The sequence below is a fragment of the Talpa occidentalis genome, unplaced genomic scaffold, assembly GCF_014898055.3.
Source record: "Talpa occidentalis isolate TD23 unplaced genomic scaffold, MPIMG_talOcc4v2.1 talOcc4.7, whole genome shotgun sequence".
NCBI lineage: Eukaryota > Metazoa > Chordata > Mammalia > Eulipotyphla > Talpidae > Talpa > Talpa occidentalis.
This window is the reverse complement of record NW_023605083.1, coordinates 29,269,713-29,291,028: the sequence shown is the minus strand read 5'-3', so window position 1 is coordinate 29,291,028 and position 21,316 is coordinate 29,269,713. Positions and strand designations below refer to the sequence as shown.

The 21,316-nt window shown below is 39.7% G+C and overlaps 1 protein-coding gene across 10 annotated transcripts in view; it reads left to right on the top strand.

The window, feature by feature from the left end:
- Window positions 1-21,316, top strand: part of TRPM3 (transient receptor potential cation channel subfamily M member 3) — a 512,968-nt gene that overhangs the window by 21,502 nt on the left and 470,150 nt on the right. For 9 of the 10 annotated variants that reach the window (XM_054689399.1, XM_054689395.1, XM_054689398.1 and 6 more), the window contains exon 1: window positions 12,370-12,813. The exons of the other annotated variant lie outside the window; for it this stretch is intronic. In XM_054689399.1, the coding sequence (XP_054545374.1) occupies window positions 12,637-12,813 (177 nt within the window). In that variant the 5' untranslated portion in view covers window positions 12,370-12,636. Of the gene's footprint in view, window positions 1-12,369; window positions 12,814-21,316 lie in introns of those variants that run through there. 10 annotated transcript variants of the gene reach the window in all.

Genomic DNA, 21,316 nt, shown 5'->3' with positions numbered 1-21,316 from the left:
GAAAGTAAAGCAGATCTAAGATTTGCTGATGTTTTTCCCTCTTACCTGAAGATAAGCATATGTTCAGATCTATCTGGCCCAGATGTTTGGCAGCATAAACTCCTATAGCATGCAAAAGTCTCCATTTACTGCTATGGTTCCACATGGCTCTTGGTGAGGTTGACCTATTAAGACTGTCCTGTCACAGTGACCCTTCGGTGATTAGACAGTATTTACCTTCTATTCTAAATAAGTAATGCTTAAATGCTTCATTTTTGACACCCTGGAAGTGAATGGAAATAATCTAGGGAGGAACTGGACTTGAAATCTAAGATACTTGCTCTGGAAAGAGCTCAACAGACACTAACGATCACTCAATCTATACCATTATCCCTAGGTTCACAAGAGGGAGGTGCCCTGCCATAGTTGACATGCTGCTTAGTGCTACAGCCAGGAAAATTCAGCTGAGACACTTCCCCACCACTCCTCTTTAATATCTTCAGGGTTCCAGGACTCTGCTTTTCACCCTCTGCCCCTCCACCCCCATCAGAACTGGGGGTGACAGATGGCAGGAGCTTGTGTAAAGAGGGAACTAGGCTACTAAAGGGTGACTGAGAATTTGCTGTCCAGTGCATGGACAGGATGACAGCAGAAGATGACCTTATCAGTCCAAAAATAAGTTTTGGCTTGCAGGTGAATGCTTAAGCAGTCATTAACAACATTCAAGGATGCTGAAAATTGTCATGATTCATGATTCCAGAATTTTGGGATTTAGATATCTTCTGTAAGTTTGGATTTATGCAGAGTTCCTTTTATGCACTTTATTTTTAGTCTATTTACCTCTAACCTATCTTTCTTTTCATGAAGGGTCTAGTCAATTTTCAAGTGGGATTTTTCCCCTTGTGGTTTGGTGCCAGGTGACAGCTCTAGAAAGAGTTCTCTGTTTTCTGGCTAGCAATCCAGAGTGCTTAGTTCAAGGTACTGGCTCTGATCTTCAGAGTCTCTAGTGGCTTAGATTCTGGCAAACTTAGAAATCTATATTACATTTTTTTTTGGTAACTGGCCAGTGAAATAACATTCACATCATTCATTGCCTCTGCCAGTCAATTCCATGGCGGGGAGCACAGCTGCACGGACGGCTGCACGGATGTATCCATCAGAGGCTGAGGGACAGAGATTTCCAGGCACTGGGATTCTTGACTCTATGGGGATAGGGTTTGTATGAAAGAAAAAAAAATCCCTTAATAATATTGAGAATAATATTGAGAATATGAAGCAACAGTGTCCACTTAGAATAGATTGTAGATTATATCATGGAACAGAAGATCCCTGTATTAACCGGTGCTGTTTAAGAAATTTCATCACACCATTTGAATGGGCCTATAATAAAAAGTGATAGGGCATTGCAATTGCTTAAGTATTGGCAAGGAAAATTTAGTCACAGGAAAATGGAACTTTCTAATTTACCAAGTAAGTGCACAGTATGTTTCCTTTCCTGTGATCACCTTAAAAATTGATTTAATTATAGGCTTAGTTTTGTCAATGATATAGCAATAGGGACATTTGTACATATAGCTAAGGGGCTTATAAAATGGCACATTTCTTGATGACAATTTGGAAATATCTGCCAAGAGCTTGAAAAAATACTCATAACTTATAAACCAATTATTTTTCATCCTAAGTTGTATCTTAAGGCGATACAGATATACACAACAATGTATGATCAAATATCTTCATGATATCATTGTAAAAATAGAAATGGACACTGACTTGCAGGGAATAAAATAACACAGTTGAAGACTCTATAGCCATTTAATATTGTAATTTCTGGGGGCCTTCCTGCATAAATCTCAGCACTATGACACTATCTGCAACCACTACAGCACGAGTTCGATCCCCAGACAGGGAGGTGACCCACATGGTGCAGCAGACCTCTCCTGTCTCACCCACTGATCTGCCTGTTCTGCTCCCTACTCTGTCTCTGGTGAATCCTCTCACCCCCCACACCTCTGGCCTGTACCCCAGCTCTTGTATACATAAATAAATCTTAAAAAAATAATTTCTAAGAATATGAAATAACATGCAATATATAGTTTGATAAACTCCAGCAATTATATACCACTCAGTAACAGTTACTACTTTCATGATACAGAAAATTTTCATCAGCCTAAAAAGTTCCTCATGTTCCTTTGCAGGCAGTGCCACTTGCCAAATAGTCCCTGGCAACCATTGATCTTATCTCTACCACTGTTGTTTTGTTTTCTCTACAGTCTCATATATTTTTTTTTTTTTTTTTGAGATTTACTCATGCTCCGGAATATGCCAATATTTTGTTCTAAGATTATATGTTGAAAGGTTGCTCAGCATGTGGTTCACTCCAAGAATTAACTGTGAAATGAAGAGACCATGGGAAGTGATGAAAAAAGTGATTTAGACTTAAGGTCTAGGACAAGTTATCTCCATTTTCTGATTCTGTTTGCTCATCTTTAAAAACAAGGTTAAAGATGAGCACCTTCCTCACCCTTACTTTAGCGTCATTTGGGGTCACAAATCAGAATCTGCTGGTTAAATCACTGGGTGAGGCATGAACATCAGTTTTTGATTTAATTACTATTGTGAGTCTAGTAATTACTGCTGATTTGTAGGTCAGTGTTCCCATTCCTTTCAAAAGGAGATTTGCTTTGATGTTAAATAGGGAATTCTTTTCAAAAAGGTATATTCTGACATTAAGACTTTCAGAAATTGACATCCTGGGAGATGTTTGAAAATGAGCCAGATTCACAAGTGATAAATGTTTGAATTCTTGGCATGAATTATTTTCAGATTTAAGTATTCCTATCCTTACTTCCCCCTTTTCTTCTGCTTTTCTTTTCCAAATCCCACTCTGTGTTTAGAGTTTAGTCTCAGCTAGCAGAAAAGAGACTGAAAATGTCCTCCTTTTATTTTTTGATATCCAAATAAGTCATTCTTAGATTTTTCAATGCCATGGGAGTTAAGAGTTCAGGAAAACAAATGGCACTGAAAAAGCAATGTGTTTAAACCAGCTCACAGATAAGCATGAGGCATCAAGAGATAACTTTACATGGCTTGAAGGAAAAGAAATAACAAATAATCCCAGGTCATTTCTTCATTTATTCACCCTACAGTCACTAAATTTTGATTGCATATCCATTATGCTTAGACATTATAGGACTTTGGGATATAGCTCTAATTGCCTTAATAGAAATTACCTTGAAGTAGGAGATGAAGACCAAAAACAAATAAAGCAACCATTTACCTTATTATAAATTCTGACAATGTATAAAAAGAATTCAAACCCAGAAATGCAATGGGTGATAAGAGAAGGTTAGAAAAATCAAGAAAGGACTTTAAGGGGATTACACTTAAGCTGAGAACTGGAACTTGAGAAGTAGCTGATCTTGTGAAGAACCAGACGAAAGTACATTAAGAGGGGCACCATGTGTAAATTTCCTGTGACAAGAATTATAGAAACTGAAAAAAATCTGTGTGGTTGAAGCATGATGGTAGGGGACAGTCCAGAGTTGAAGCTAGAACATTAGCCAGAAACAAATCAGTCACAACATTACAGACAAAAATGAGGAGTCTGGATTTTGTCTTAACTGCATGGTTTCACTAATGGGGATGACTTGATCTGTTTTAATTTGGTCATTTTCATAAAATGGAACTGATCATTCTCTCATCTGTAGCCAGTAGTGTACTTATAAAGAATTTAAGATAAGGGAAAAAGTACATACATTAAAACTTTATTATTATTTCCCAACACAATTTCTCAGGATATCCTCTTAAGGATAATTTCAGTGGCTGCAGGAATTATAATTCTTTCCATTATCATCTTCCTTATAAGGGAAGGTTTCCAGAGACAGCTAGGATCCCATGTAGTCATTCACATATACCCCATGACAGCACTTCTATCTGTTAAGCTCTTGTGGGTGACTTTGACTGTATTTAGAATAACAGCAGTCAGAATCTGATTTATTAGCTAATTTAGAAGCTATTATAAATCAAATTCTTCTTTGGTACCTTCATTTTCTGAATTAATAGCTTCAGGCCTTTACTGAAGTTTCACAAATACATTATTTTGTTCTCTTCCCAAATGTTTTGTGTTTTTCATGTTTTAAGGACTCACATGATTCTTTCAAAATCTCTCTCTCCATACACACACACACACAGACACACACACAGACACACACACACACATTTACTTCTCATCCCAATTTTGGTAACCTTGAAAAATAGTCATAAATTTTATTTATATGATTAAACATACAGCTTGATATCTACTTCCTAAGATAGTTATAAGGTTTTCTCGCACCTTTACCTTTTGTGTTATTGAAACCTTCTGTTACCCTAATAAGTGTTCAGAATACTCTTCAGTCGTGAAGATTGATAGGCCATGGTTTCTTAAGATATCTAACAGAATATTTGAAACAAATTCAGTTGCCTTAAAATAAATTTTATTTTTATTTATTATAAAACATTATATAGTATATTTTATGTTTGAATTAAAACCATGACTCTGAAATGTACTGTGTGAGCTTGAGCAAGGATTCAGCTTTTCTGTGTCTCAGTTTTCTCATCTGTGAAATGTAAGTGGGATAAAAATTGGGATGGTGGTGAGAAGTAAATGTGTGTGTGTCTGTGTGTGTGTGTGTGTGTGTGTGGAGAGAGAGATTTTGAAAGAATCATGTGAGTCCTTAAACATTTATTTTTCCACTTAATAAATATGGTGGCCCAGGCGTTCTATGATATGTTAGAAACACCAGAGGACAGAACAGATCCTTGTTTCACCAGAAAGGCCCAAACTTCTGGCCCAGTACACTGTCCCAGGCAGATGGGACTGAAATAGAGAATGGGGTATGAAAGTCAGCAGTAAAAGCTTAAGAAACTTAGAGTTGTTGGTCCTGTGCTCTGTGGGATTCTGATGTTAGATACACTTCATTACTTTTCTTCTTTTCAGATTGTGCCAGTAATCAAATACTACCTTCCTTTGGAAAACCACAGGAAACTTGCTTATCCTTTTTCTTTAATTCACAGCGGCATAATGTCGTAGATAAGAGCACAAATTGCAGAATTAGATGCACAGATTATAGAATCAGACTTGGATTCAGGTTCATTTGCTAGCCACAATTTTCTTATTTTTCTGAGACTATTTCTTCACCTATAAAATATGAGGATAGTAATGCTACAAACTTATAGGTGTGTTTTGAAAACTAAATGAGTCATACATTTAGAAGACACAATCCACTTTATCACAATGGGCACAGTTATCAGTCACTATCTTAGCATTGTGGTAATTAGCTACCACATTTACTTTAAAGATGAGACTAGTAAAAGTTACCTGAATTGCCTAGTGGCTTAGTGTGGATTCAAACCCAGTTGTCCCTGATTAAGAAATTAAAGGTGTTCGTATAAATGTTGTGCTGTCACAAAAATAAGGGCCTATGCCTTGCAAAAGCTAAAAGCATATAATCCCTGCCACTATTATTATTAAAAATAAAAATGAAAAGTTGTTAAAAAATATGATACCAGAATAAAAATAAGTGATACGAGGCACAGAAGGCTGACAAAAATAGAGAGCAAATAGGGTTTTTATTAGCTTTCTTCATTAATCTTCTGCTCAGAGCTACCGCTTTGAGGATTTTCCAGATCACAGTATGTGTCTGTTTCCCGGGTGAGAGGACCTTATGGCTCAACCCAGCTATGGCACTAGCTATGGCACTAGCTATTGTGTCAAAGGCCCAGATGCACAGGGTTGGGTATGTGGCTGGGGCAGGCTCCCTCCTCTCAAAGACAGGGAGTCAGATGGCATTTGAGAAGGTATATATGAGACTTGAGCTTGAACTTGTGTCTTATTCAAGCATCCATTGGCCAAAAGATTTAACTTACATTGACTGTTAGCAATGAAATGGTACCTGTCCCTGCAATTCACACAATTTATTCAAGCAGTAATAGGAGTGCTTATTACCCCTCCTCCCCCAACACCACCAAGGGTAATCATTTGTGAGTTCTTTTCCAAGCTGGTTACATTTATGTCTTTCATAATGTAAAACTCTCTAAAATACCTATATTATGTCTGTGCATACGTGTATGTTATAATACCTAATCACAGAATACAGAGCATCTACAATAATGAATTGCACTGCAGATATTAAATGGATATTTAATAGAGGTGTGCAAATATTAAATGGTTTGGATATTTACATCTCAAATTCTTATATTTTTAACAAGTCTCCATGGACTCATTAATATTTCAGAATCAACTACCAAAAAATCACCCCCTTTGAGAATGGATGTTTTACTGTTTCAAAGCTTGAGTGGGGATATATTTTAGTTCTTGGCCTTTGAGTATTTGTTGTATGTTTGTGTGTATAAGTGTATGTGTAGGATTTTTATTTTTGGTGAGACTGCAGCTGCCAATATATCTTAGTGTTTTCCAAAGTGAAGCATTTGTGTATTAAAGTTTTGTACCCCGTTAGTGAAACATAATCCCCCACCCCAGCTTCAGAGAGGAAAGTAATAAGCCAAGCCAGGTGTGGTTTTCGTCTTTGTTCCCTGGAGCTTATCCTTGTCCTGGAAGAAGCAAAGGAAGAAATGAACATATTTTGCTTTGCTTTTCAAAAAGCCTAGCTTTGGAGAGGATAGCATATACGACATCATGTTGTTAATGATTTACTAATATTCTGTAAGCACTTACATGAGCTTTTCTTTTCTGTCTTTATTTTTAAGATTTTATTTATTTATTTATACAAGAACCAGGGTACAGGCCAGATGCGTGGGAGGATAAGAGGATTCACCAGAGACAGAGCGGGGAACAGAACAGGCAGACTGACAAAACACACTGCTAAGGGGAGCAGCGGGCACGACAGGAGAGGTCTGCAGCGCCATGTGGGACCCTCGCTGGCCGGCGGGATTGAACCGGCACTGCAGAGGTTGCAGACAGCTTCCCAGCATGGCGCTCAACCACCTGCGACACCAGGGGAGGCCCACTTGCATGAGCTTTTCTGCTCATATTAGCTAATTCATTTCCAAATAGTCTATGACATGGGTAGTATTATTATTTCCAAATTGCAAATGAAAAATCTAAAGTACAGTGAGATGAAGAAACTTGTCAAAACAAGGGATCTGTGGTCAAGTTTGGGCTTGAGCTCAGCCACTGGACATGTGGCTTGTGCTTTGTGCTGACCTGCTGGTAGTGTCAGTGAAAGAGATACTAGTCACTGTCCTCATCATAACTCCTTTCAATTTTTTTTTCTGTCAATACCATGTTAATTGCTGTTAATCATCACAAAAATCTCTAGGTGGAGACTTCCAGGTCCCCATTGGCCTCAGTAAGCTCTAAAATATTAAGTGACTGGCTCAGGCAATACAACCCTTAAGACGTGGGGACTTGAGTTTGATCTAGCCTGACTTCACAGCTAACAGAGGGAAGAATGAAGCACGGAAGGGCCAATTTCTGGCCATTTCTTGATACAAGTATGGGCTTCCCATTAGCTGGGACTTAACCACCACTTATGAGTCAGGGTCAGACAAAGGAAATTTCACACAATAGTTCATCTTTCACATATGATAGTGGTCACTTTCTAACAGAGGTTCTATTTGTCACACCCTCTTTGACAGAAAGAGGGAAAGAGAGAGAGTGTGTGTGCATGTGCACGTGAACACACACACAGTATTACTTAAACTATGTTAAATAAACTAATTCATGAAGATAATTTTTTTTAAAGATTTATTTATTTATACAAGAACCGGGATACAGTCCGAAGCGCGGGAGGGTGAGAGAATTCACCAGAGCGGGGAACAGAACAGGTAGACTGACAAAATACACTGCTGAGGGGAGCAGCGGGTGGCAGGAGAGGTATGAGCACCATGTGGGACCCTTGCAGGTGGCCGGAGATCGAACTGGCACTGCAGAGGCTGCGGGCAGCTTCGCAGCCCAGTGCTCAACCACTGAGCCACCAGGGAAGGCCCCCGAGATAATTTTTAAAAGAAGCTGAATTATTACTGAGTTTTCCCTCAGAGCTCCCTAAAGCACCTTTGCAAGTAGTAGTTCAAGGAACTTAAGAGGATGGGCACTATTATATTTATAGTGCCCCTATATGTAATGTTTTGATATTGTGATATTGACTCTAACCCTAAAGAGGGTTTTTAAATAACTACACTTGGTCATGTAAAGGTTCAAATAGTCTGATCTAGCAAGAGGAGGTTTGAATGGAGCCTCATGCCTATCAATCTACATCTGGAGAACCGTTCTCTGAAGGGAAATAAGCTGGAAGTCACAGGAAGCACATTTTACCCCAGTCTAAGGAAGGACTTCCTGTCTACTGGGGTCACCCAACCCTGGGCTGCTTTCCCCCTCTTCCCTACCCCTTCCATCCCCCACCCTGCAGTGACTACAGTGTTCATGCAGAGGGTGTCTACCAGCCAGGGAAGCCAGGGAAGCCGGGAGATTCCAATATTGGGATAGAAATGGAGCAGACAGTTCTTCTCATTTTCCAGAGTAAATGCTACTTAACAAATTAAGTTGTTTATTTTCATAGATATTCATGTATTTTTAGATTATTTACCTATAAAATAGGGAGAATACCTTAAGTGAAGAAAAAGACATAATTAAAAACTGTTCTATAGGTTAGTGGAATTTATAAAGAGGCTTATTAAATAACTTGAAATAAAGTGTAGAAGCATCTAAAATTTCCTGAAAATTGCATAGCTTTATCTAGTGTAGTTAAAGGGGAAAAAAAAGAGAATGCATGTATTTTTGACAAAGATGATAAATTGCTAGAGTTCATAACCCAAATGATTTTCTGATTAAAAGTGAATTGTCAAATACAGCAAAGTTAATAACTGAAACCAGTCATAAATCAAGCAAGATGTTAACATGACGATTCTAAAATATGGGGCAAATGAAGTAATCTACAAAATCTTAGTGTTCATCTGGACCTGAAAATTCCCTTAGATGCTTGTATATCATCCCTTAGCACTGTGTATTCCACATTAATCTCTTTGCACCCAAACATATCTATTCAATTACTGTTTGGATACTTGTGAATGTCAATATTCAATAACAAACTGAAAAATTGGATTGGAGTATTTTTGAAAAGTTGTATATCGAAAATACATTTAGGAGGAGGTTTTGCAAAATTCTGAACTACCTGGATACTGTGTCATTTCCTTCTTGATTTTTATGGATTAGCCCATTTTTCTGGTTTTCATTGATCAGTCCTTTTTGCATGTAAGGGGCATAAAAGAAGACTGTGCGAGGTGGTGTAATGCTTCATTGAGGGTGCCAGGATTTTTTTTTTTTAAATATGGAGCATGGTTTTCAAAAGAATGGCAAGTTGAATGTATGTATCACATTGCTGGTATTAAGACAGCTCAAATCTCTTCATGATTCTGAAATTTGCCATGATTTGCATGGAAAATAAATAGCAAAAATGATAAATGGGAAGTGTGCTTATGTGGCATGGAAAAGAGTTGGTTTGTTTAAAGACAGGTACTCTAAGGAGAAAAGTTTGATGGGCTCAGCCATTTTTGGGAGATAATGAAAGCTAAGAGTCATGTTAGACTTTTTAACCTGCAGGATTTGTTCTGTAGATTTAAAGCATCAACATTCATCAAATTTGTAAAATAGTATTTTTCATTTATGAGATACTAATTTTTGGGCCTCGCCTTGCTCCTTTATGCCCTTTTCTCATTAGATTCTAAAACCCGGGAAGGCATCATTTCGTGTGAAAATATCATTTCTTGAAAGTAGAGTCCGGGTCCTGAAAACTCTGCTTTGTCCTTTCGATAGCAAATAATTCTGGCACAAACGACTCCAATGGTGGAAGAAAAACCTCTTCTCACACTCTGTCATCATTCTTTGATCTTTACCTTTTTGCAGTGTAGACTCCAAATCAATTCCACAGAGGTTTTGTGCTTTTCTAATTGCCATTAGAGAGGCCTGTGAATCCTCTTTCTCCATGCTGCAGAGTTCGTAACTATTCTCTTTGACCAAAGTTATTCAGTAAAAATTAAAAGGGCTAGGAGGATCAAAGGCTGTGTGTTTTTAGAATGATGCTGTCATTTTTGTGGGGTCCTTAACCTTTTGGAACAGTGAGGGGCAAGGGAGAGGCAACCACAGTGTATCAGCATTTTCATGGAGCAGAATTATAACCTCAAGGGAATCACTTAATCGCATTTAAGAGCTTAGGGAGGTTGGAGTCTTGTAGCGCCATTAAAGGCAACATCTTGCGATCTGCCAGACAGCACGAGGAAACCCCCTCTGCCCTCATCCACTCCCGCATCCCTCTACCCCATTTATTAAACTCATGGTAACTGATAGGAAGCTTTCGTTCAAGTTTAATCTGTCTTGCTTGACTTCATTACCTGATACTATAAGGACAGATGTGCATTCTTAATAGAAATGATAGTAGATTCCCACCTTACTGTCAGCACCTACTGCCTGGAAGATATATCGTGGTGTAAGGGACTTAATATGTGCCGGGCACTGTGCTAAGTGCTTTGCCTTTATTTCACCTAGTTTTCACAAATAATCTTAGGTTTGTGGTTTCATTTTTATCTCGATGAGGCACAGAGAACATAAATGAAATGCTCAAGGCCAGGGTCAGGAATGGAATTTGGACCTTGCAGCTGATCCCAGAATATGTGGTGTCAACTGCGCTATCAATGCCACACCAAAGGATGAATCTGAAAGAAATGCTGAGCTTTCGTTCTTCAGAGTCATTCAGTTCAACATTTATATGAGCTTAAGTCCCACAGAAGCTAATAAGGTGATGGTTTGAATTCTGTGGCCCCTTAAGTAGAGGGCCTTAAAAGGGAAAACAGAAAGGTTATCTTTATATCCCTAGTAGACAGCCTTTCAATCCAAATTCATATTTTATTAGTTCTGTGATTTAGGTGTGTTGCTAAGTGGGCCTCCCAAGCTTAATCTGTGAAATGAGGATACGACAGTAGCATCTAATTCCTAGGATTTTTGCTGAAACTAACTGCTGCCTTCAGAGGGCCTAGCACAATGCCTGATACATACACATTACCTGTTACTATTTTAAAGATTCCTCTAATTCTTTGTGGAAATAGAATGGTGGCAGAATGAACCAATTGTGTGTGGGATCTAATAAAGTGATCATGTCTAATAGAAGATAATTAAATGTATGAATGTGATTATTCAAGGCCAGTAAATGAACTAGATTTTCTGCAATACTATCTTTGGACCTGTGACTCAGGACCACCTTGGGGTGGGTGTGTTGCCATGCAAAGCTTCAGGTGTTTACTATGCTCCAGAGAGAATTCAGGTTGTCTCAAATTCAGAATTACAGCAGGGTCACAGGGCACCACATCTGCTCCTCACCTGCTCAGTTCTGCTTCAGAATGCATAGTTGTCATGAAACTGGGGTTGATCCATCTCTGTTCATTAGAAATATAAAATCAGTATAGTCATAGGGAGGGATGTAATGAGGAAAAATAAGTAAGATGGCAATGCTCTAGGCATATGGGCATTCTCCTGGGTAGCCATGGATGCCTGGGGGCGGGGAAGTAGCTGTATGTGGGGGTTGGGACAGGACTCCTCCCAACTCAGCTGCCACCAGACTTTCCTACTTTAGGTGAAACTATCCCGTTTCTGTTTCAAATTGAAAAGTTCCCCTTTATTCTCACTCCCCTCAGAAACCCTAAAGTCTGTACACACGAGTACAGCAATTCTCTCCACGCCATCCTTTGAAAATGATGGGGTAGGTAGCCTCAATCTAGGAAACCCCATATTTTATAGAAAGCAGCTCACTTGGCACTTTAAGGGTTAAATTTTTGTTACAAAGAGTATCAAGTGACTCTCCAAGAGGGGATAGCCCACAATTTGGAAACTGCCATTTCTAAAGGATAAGCCAAATATACATTAGTTTTTACAGCTTTCTATGAAGGAAATAACTTGCCTCTCTCTGTGTGTGAGTTTGCTTCGCTCTCATCTGTCTGCCTATCTATCATCTCTGTACTGCATGTATCAGGGTGGATTGAAGACTGTCAATTCCAGTTAATAAAACCCCCAGAACATGACAGAGATCCTTTTTACTATAGATCCATTTTACAATTGCTCTCAATTTCTTATGTCACATAAATCAAAATGAAAGTGTTTATCTCTTTATCTGATCCTTCAGAGGCATCCCTTCCCGGTGTGTCCTAGCCCCTCCCCCTGTGCCAGTTTCCAGCCCCTCAAAGATGCTTTGTGCAAGAAAGTGCAAGTTCCTTGTCTGGCTTTATTGATGTTCCCTTTTGCTCTCCTCCTGGCTCCCCCCCAAACCAAGCAAGCAGAGCAAATGGCCCGGGTTCTCCCCCAATGCCTGACCTGCGTTTGCTGGGAGGAGAGCGGGAGAGGGAGAGTGCATTTGGAGCAGGCTGCTCTGACTCCAACCCAGGCTGCTTCCTGCAGGCTGTCCCTCTCCTTCAAAACCTTGCGTTCCCTCCCCGAAGCTGCAGGCAGCGTGCCTCCATTCAGCCACATTTGGTATGCATGAGCACTGCTGCGGGAGAGGGGAGGTGGCTTTCTTAAGAAGGTTCAGTGGCTCAGGCAACGCCTCTTGACTAGTCTCCCAAGTTCCAGGAAGCCTCTGTCCTAATGGAATTCGCAGGTGTGGACATGACCATGGGATGCCAGGGCCGTGGGGGATTATTTATTTTCTAGGCATTGCTCAGGTTTGCAGTTTCTGGTTTTCCTGGTGGAATTTGGAAAGGGTCATGAATCAAACTGATGCTCCTCGACCCCTAAACTGGACCATCCGGAAGCTGTGCCATGCAGCCTTTCTCCCATCTGTCAGACTTCTTAAGGTACTGTAACTTGCTGCTTTGAATGACTCTAATTATGCTTTTCAGGTCTAAATATACAACTTTGCACTTTGGCTGAGACATACCTTTTAGGGCGCCAGAATGCATGCGGTACTGGCTCTGTTGCCTGTGGCTGGAAAGGGGTTCTCGGAGCCCCTGACTGCCTGGTGTCAGGGAGAAGAGGCTGGTCCAAGCCACATTGGAGAATGAGGCGATGGATGGGCTCAGAGAATGGGCTGCCTGAGTGCTACCCTCCCCCCAGCATCCCTAAAATAGATTCAATTAACTTCTTTGCAGGGTGGGAAAAGAAGTGGGAGGGAAATCTCCCGCTCCCCTGTATCTGGCTTCTGGGGTTTCTTTCCCTCCCAGGGGAAGCCCTTCGACCCACTTTCCCTTTAAATGAAATCTGAGAGAACAAAGGATCCTCCTCATTATTTGAAAGCCCTGTGTCCTTAGGTGCTTGCTCAGGTAAAGACAAAGAATGAAACTCATCAGACTGTGACTTTTTTGGTGTCCTTGTTTTTAAAAATCAGGCATGATCATTTTAGTTTCTCACTGAAGTCGGTGGTGGGAAAGTATTGGTGAATATAGATTGAATGTGTGCCTCTCTCAGGCTCGCTCTCCAGCTCTGAGTTACACAAAAGGATTGTACTACACCTGAGCTAGAGTTGCTACCCTGCATCTGCAGCTCTTCTCTTTCTAGAAGCAAATGCATTGAAGAGAGTGAAAAAGTCCCCACAACTCCATATTTCCTCTTCACCATTTGCCTTGGAGGGGAGGAAATATCAATACATTGAAAAGGTGCAGGCAAGTATTTTCCTCACAAAAGAATGTGGTAACACTTATTTGGAAAAGGGCATATTTCTGGATGTCTCACAGTCATTGGAAGTTATAAAGGCAAGGCAAAGTTATTAATTCTCTCTTCCATGCAAAATATGATATCTTGATTTAATTATCACTGGCCATTGAGTCCAGTCAGTCCCAATAGATTAATGAATTAGTTCTGAATAAATTACACTAGCAATGTTGTGTGTGTGTGCATGAGAGACAGAGACAGATATTGAGATCGACTATTCTGCTGGGTTAAGTGTGATGTGGACAATTAGTTCTATAAAGCTAAGTGACTCACAACAGAGTATTGCCCATTGTCCTGGTTTTCCTTATCTTACTAAATACAAACTGATTATTACCCTCCACAAAGACTCCCTTCATGTCCTGTTCATATTGTTGGCATGGCAGTGTTTTGCTTCCTTAAAAGATTATTTCGAAGCAAATGCAGGTTTGGGCTGAGGGAGCAGGAGAAAACCATCCTTGGATCTAAGTGCTTTTGCTGTCATAGAACAACATGTGTGATAGTGCATGCAAAAGAATAAGGGCAGGGAACTAACAAATGAATGTAAATTTCACTCCAGAATCACTAAGAAGTCAAGGCTCTGGGGCAAAGAATTGGATGGCAAATCTAACTATGACTGAGAAGATTGATTCCAGCCATCCCACGTGCAATGAGAAACATTTTTCAGATAGTCATTCATTGGCTTTCCTCCAAAATAATGCATCTTAACTTACATAATGGTCTTCTTAACAGGTGTATGCATATCACCCTAATATATTATTCATCAAAATTCTTTTTTTAATGGGAAATGTTGTTCATCATCTATTAGTCAGAAAAGCAGCAGAGAACTATCTATTTGAGGTAGATTACTTATTTTTGGAAGCGCTGTCATGTTTGTTTACTGGAAGTGCTGTCCATGTTCTCGACCAGCAGACATTGTTAATGCTACACTCATTTTCATTGGCACAGAGCTCAATCCTACCAGCCTTTATTAACATAGTGCTTTATAACAGTTCATTCAGTATAGCGCATTAGGGAGTATCCTTCCAATTTCCTCAGTATTCAAAAAGTAGGAATTGTTTTACTAAGAACTTTATTTCCAAATAATAACTGTTTTGAAAGATCATAGATGTACTAGAAGATTTCAAACTCTTAAAAAGTGATACCAACTCCTTCCAGCAATACTTAACAATATATGAAAATTGCTTTTATACACCAGTAAATGTATTATTGGTATTCTAGATAATGAGTGCTAGGTAATTCTCTCCCCTCTGGATTGCTGCTGACCTGTATTTGCTTTGCTAGTTTTCTTGCCCTGCTTTTATATTCCATGTTGAAAAAAATTCCTGAGTAATCATTTGCATCTCTTGGTTAATATTCTTCCTGGTTTAATCTATAAACTCAATATTTAATAACAACAGTTCCTACTGTTCTTTCCTTCCTTTTTGCTTCCTCCTTTCCTCCCCTCTCAGCATCTTTTTCCACCTCCCCCACACTACTTCTACCATGTTAATTTGACTGATGAGTTCTCTGGGCATGCAGGTGTCTGTTGAAACCCTGAAGTAACAAACCCAATTCTTCTGCTCAACAGGTATTTTTTGTTCCTCTCCAGCACAGTTCTATATGACATGCCCTTTCTAGAGTCCTGCCTAGTCAGTAAATGCAGCATAGGGCATAATGGCATGATTCAATTTAGCTAAATGCAAATCACTAAAACTGGCACGATGCCAATTTCTCTTCCTATGCTTTCCTTCAAAATGTCTCTCTGCTAACTTCAGTATCACGCTAATGGTCACAGTCCTGTTTACTGTATTTCCCATTTCTGAATAGAAATTGGATACTGACAAATTAGAAAGGGAAAGTCAGCTTCTGAAGCATGAATTAAACCCAATGAGTGTTGGCATGTACTTGTTATTCCTTCTGAAAAGTCTTCGATATTATTTCACCCATCTCAGAGCAAATTTTAAACATGTCAACCAATTTATATTTTGAATTTTAGATTTCATTTGGAAATGAGTTTCTGTACAGGAACAAGATAATGATAGCCAGAGGACAGAGATTGTTTTCAAATAGATACATTTCAAATGGGAATCTTTCCAAACTATTTTTCTTGATTCTTATGTATTTCAAGATTTTATCTTACTATTAATTGCAAAAAAAGTCATTTCAGTGATAGAATGTTCTTAACATATTTCATATTCATCGGCCATTGTTTATGTGGGAGAAATTATTTTGGCAATTTCTGCTGAATTTGAAGACTAATTTTAGAACAGAGCTTTCTTTGTATTGAATTCTCTGTAGACTTAACTAAAAGGAAAGTTTCCTGAAAAATGGGTTGCAGTGGGGGAAGGGAAGCTCTGTACTTTGATCAAAAATTTAAGCCACTTTGTCAACGAAGACCAAACAGTGTCATTTCAGAATTTTCAGAGTTTTATGTTGTTAAATGATAAAAATTTGCTCTTTTGAACAATGTTAGTAAGAGATTAAAGAAATTGTATTCTGGAAAATTAGCTCTCAACATTGGGTCTTAATTCTGTTGTTTTCCTAACCAACTGTGTAACCTTGAGTAACTTATTTAACCTCTCTGTAATTTGGTGTGCTTCTCTTTAAAATGAAGAATTTAGGGGTCTCCCCTGGTGGCGCAGTGGTTGAGCACTGGGTTGCAAGGCTGCAGCCTCTGCAGCACCAGTTAGATCCCCGGCCACTGGTGAGGGTCCCACCAAAGAATAAAAAATAAAAATAAAATAAAATAAAATGAAGAATTTAGGTCTTGACTTAGGTCTATCTAATGTTGTGAGTCCCTGAATTGAAGACTGCCATGTTTGTGGACATGGAAGAATATAATCCACTGGGGCTAAAAAGAGTTAAACTGGATTGTATATTAAAATATAAAAATGACTAGAGAAGTTAGCCATGTTCAAGTCACAGAAAGCTTTGTCTTCAAAACTAAGGCATTTGACCATATAATGAAAGTTTCTAGAATAGAATGTTGGAAGATGGTGGGACTGGAAGGTACGATAGTAGTTTAGAGACCAGGAGAGGGTTACCTGGGCTTAGGCAATAGCAATGGTGGTGAAAGAAGCAAGACCTTGTAAAAAATGATTAGTTGTGGTAGAGAGAAGAATTTGTGATAACATCTAAGTTTCTATCTTCTGTCCAGTTGAATGACTGTTTCATCAGGTTGGGGAAGTTCTCAACACCCAAGACAAATACATATGACTATAATATAAATGACATTAACATAAGTATATAATAAATTGGCAGTACAAATGGGGAAAAGCAATGAACTTTGGGAAAGTTGGAGAGAATGTTGATGCAGAGTAGGCAAACCTGGTCTAGAGAGCGCCAGGAAATCAATCAGTGTATGAGGAAGATGGGATACTGCTTCTCAGGGCAAGAGTTCCCAGTGGCTCTCCCCAAACCTTGCAGAAGGCTCAGGACCATGGCCGTAGGGTCTATGAACATCGTAAATTGCCTCAACAACATACCACTTCTGGGAGTCATCTTATGAGCAACACTTGTTAATTTTGATTCATGCAAACCCTCTCGCACAAACAGGTTTTTATCTGTCCTTGTCTCTTGCATGTATGCTTATCAGTTTCTTCCTAAATAGTGGTTGCTTTTTATTGATAATCTAAGTCACTCATTTCACAGTTGCCACCATCTTTCCACCTGTCAGGGTCATTACAATGTCAATATATATGGTAATTTGTGGTGATGTGTCTGAAAATAAGGTTCTTGAAAAGGAAGATAGGGTTTCAGACTTTGATTCCTCTTGGTGAGCTAGAAAAGGTGTGTCAGTTATTGACAATCATGAGAATCAGACAAAAGGTAGAACAAAATGCCATGACACTGATGGGTATGATGAATAAATTTTTGAAGTAAATAATATAACATCAGTAATATCACTTCTAATTTTCTTAGATTGTATTCTTGTTACTTACACTCTGTCTGCTCAAAACTATGCAGAGTACATTTCCAGTTTTTTGGAATCAAGTCAAAAAAACCCAGACTTTGGTTGTTCTCCCCCCCTTTCTTTTTTTTCTACAATCCAAAAAAGGATTAATAAAAGTGAATGGGGCAGCACAAATGAATTAACTCAGTGATGTTTGGTCCAAGTGTTATGAGGACCCACAGCCAGGCAACCCGTTTTATATCGGGGCTGCCCTGTAACACAAGTACCAAGGTTTCTACTTCTATCATGCCACATAATAGTAACCAAGGTTCATTCTATTGTCCTTGAAGCATAGAAGGACAGAAGAAGTTGTGTCTGTCTCCTACCACTGATAGTCGCCACTCCAAAACCTGATTTCCCTTTGGTGTTCTCAGACTCTTGGAGAACAGTTATGTCGAGATTGGTTTTTGAATGTATGACCTGCAAGGTCTCCCTTTCACACCTAAAATGCTGAATCTTCATGTGGTAGATGTAGTAATATTCATCAACCAGAGCTGATACAAAGACAAGACTATCTTGAACCACATACTAGTGAGTGCCAGTTAAGTTTCCACAGCAGGAGAGAACTATGCCTATGGTATCACGACAAGTTGGTGAGTGGTGGTGAGCGAGGGCAGGGAACTTGTTATGGATCAAATCCATTATGTGCCTTTAAGTTGGGAAACTAGAAGAATGCATTGCTTTTAGGAAAATTCATTGTATCATTAGGCAAAATTTAAAGACCAATAGTAAAGTAACATTCCTCTTTGCATGCCAGACTCAGATACCCTTAAGGAAATGAAAGAAAGAAAACTAAAGCCCAGGGGAGGGTAAAAACTGTCTGGTGTGCTTTAAAAGGTGCCTTCATTGGAGTCGGGCTGCTGAACAGTGACCGTGTGACTTGCCTTTTGTGAATGTTCCTCAGGCAGCCTAAAGGAAATTCCTGAGGCAACAAGAAATCTTCCTGTCTCTCTGGAGAGCTCTCTCTTCTGATGTGCTCTATTGTGGAGGAAAGAATGAAAATGTGTGGTTGCTGGGGAATGAAGGAGGACAGGACGTGGCTGGGATGTCAACGTCCAGGGCCACCTGATTCTGGGATGACTGGAGTCACAGATATTTGGGGGGAGGGGCAAGGTCTGTCTCAAGAGAAAGGGTTCTTCTTGTAGATGGCTTCCTGCTGGGGAAGAGAATGCTGCTTCTCCAGCTGTAGCTTTCCACCCTCCCTCTCCTTCTGTCTGTTGGTGTAACCTCAGCTGCTCTGGGCTCATCTTCAGACAGCTACATCATGTCCTTTCTCCCTTTCCATTATCTAACATGAAAAAAGAGTTTTAAAGACTGGCTGCCAAAGTATTCAGTGGATGCTTATTGAAAAACAAGAGTGAACAAACACAGGAAAGATATATGAAATCCTAACAATCCTTACAAATCCCTCAGGGAACTTGAGAGAAAAGCAGCCATTCAAACCCACCCCCTGGGGTGCTGATTCAGTAGGTAGGGGGTGGACCCAGGAATTTGCATTTTAACAGCTCTCCCAATGAGGCCATGTTTATGGCTCTTAGAACCATACTTTGAGAAAAGCTGCCATAGATTCAGCTGAGCTGGAGGGAAACTCCATTAAATGCCCTCGCATGCTGGCATCTGGGTAGCACAGGTATGCGTTAGACTGCAGTGTTCCTTAAAGGTTTCAGTGGTTTTCAAAATTTATTCATGAAGGAGCATTTCCAGAAAAGTAAACTGAGTGCAACAGCTGTTTCAGCTTAAGATGTGACAGCATAATCTGAAGAAATGCCCCTCTTTTTTTTATTTGTTTATATGGTCATTTCTTTATTTTTCAATCATATGACAGTCAATTTCTGATTTTTTATCTTCTGAATTTCAAAAAGAATGTCCATAGTCCCAATTATGCAGCGTTCTGTTATGAACCCTTTATGCTTCCCCTGTGATGACCCATGAAATTGCAGTCCTCACTCAAATGTATGCCCTTTAGGGTCAGTGATATATAGTGGTGGCCAAGTGAGCAATGGTCAGTTCCTTTGAATAACAAGGCCAAAGCAGCTGTGACTATGAGTGATTTCTGTAACGGTAGAGAAGCCCCCACTCCCTCACTACCACCCTACCTGCTCCTCCAATAGCCTTCAAAATATAAAGAAAAAGGTTCTGTTAGAGAAAGGGAGAAAGAGAATATCCAGTGCTTTTATTTTCAAAAGCAGATTCAAAATAAATTTTACACTTGAAAATTTTTAATGATGTCTCGTACGGAAAATTGAACTGACTAAAATTTACTTGACTTCTAAGTATGTGGAAAAGGTACAGTGCTGTAATTGCTGGTATTGTTAGGGGGAAAAGGATGTCCTAAAGCTAGTTCCATACAGGCTTTGTAGACTCCACCCCACTCCAGACCAAAGCCAAAAGGCACTGGGAACTCCAAATCCCATCACCACCAAAGGGAAGGTGGCTGGGACCTGAGGGTGGGGTTAAGCAGCCAGGTTGGTATAAAGCCAGACATGGTGGGCTTTGGAGGAGATCCCCCATTTTTGGCTCCCCGCCAGCTCACAGCGTTAGGCCAGCTCAGAGAGTGCCTTTGGGTTTCCAGGTCCGCGGATCGGGTAGGACGCATCAAAGACTTTATTTCCCTAGTTTCTCCCTGACTTGTACATTTCCTTAATTCCCTTTCCCTTGTAAATAAACCTTTTATTAACCTTTTGTGTGTGTCTGTAGTGGAGTATTAATAAGTCCCTTTTAAGTGCGCAGGTGAGGACCCACAGCCAGGCAACCCGTTTTATATCGGGGTTGCCCAATAACAGTATGTGATGGAAGCAGGCATAATAGAATCTCTAGGAGGGCATTTAATTTTTATGCTTATCATGCATAAAGTTTTTGCTCAAAAGCATTTAGGAATTCTGCTCCAAACAGCAACTCTTCTCTACTTCCATTTTTAGAGCCATGTGCACAAAAATTGCTGTTGAAGGATAGTTTTATCTCTTCTTCCCTACTAATTAAAGATCCTTTGAGGTTTAATAGATGGCAGATAAGTAGACAGACAGACAGGAAGAAGGAAATAATAGAGGAATGAATAGAGAGAAGGGGGAAGGAAGAAAAGATGACTTGGGATTTAAAAATCCATTAATGTGGCATTTTATATATTGGATTGCCTTACTTGGAGAGATATCCACCACAGTGAGTTCTTTTTTTTTTTTTTTTTTTTTTTTTTTTAAGATTTATTTATTCATGCATAAAAGAACTGGGGTACAGGCCAAAGGTGTGAGAGGGGGGTAAGATGATTCACCAGAGACAGTGTGGAACAGAAAAGGCAGATCTACTGAAATACACTGCTGAGGGGAACAGTGGAAGAGTCAGGAGAGGTCTGCTGCGTCATGTGGTAATTTTCCTGGCCAGAGATCAAACTCGTGCTGCAGTGGCTTCGGACAGCTTCATAATTTGTCTCTTAACCCCTTGCACCACCAGGGAGGCCCACAGTGAGTTCTTGAAGGAGTGTTTGTCAAAGTGTATTCTAAGTCTGCCTGTGATAGAATCAGTTTCCTAGGATTACACCCAAATGTACTAAGTTAAATTCCTGGGAGGACCTTGAGGATCTACATTTTAACAAGCAACCCAGATGAGCGCTGTGCACTATAACATTTGAGAATATCTCTTCCAGTGAAGTGTGATGCTCCAGTAAAGAGACCTCGGCTCATTAAAGTTATACCTCCGGTGTGACTACAGCTCAGTATCTGGTTTTT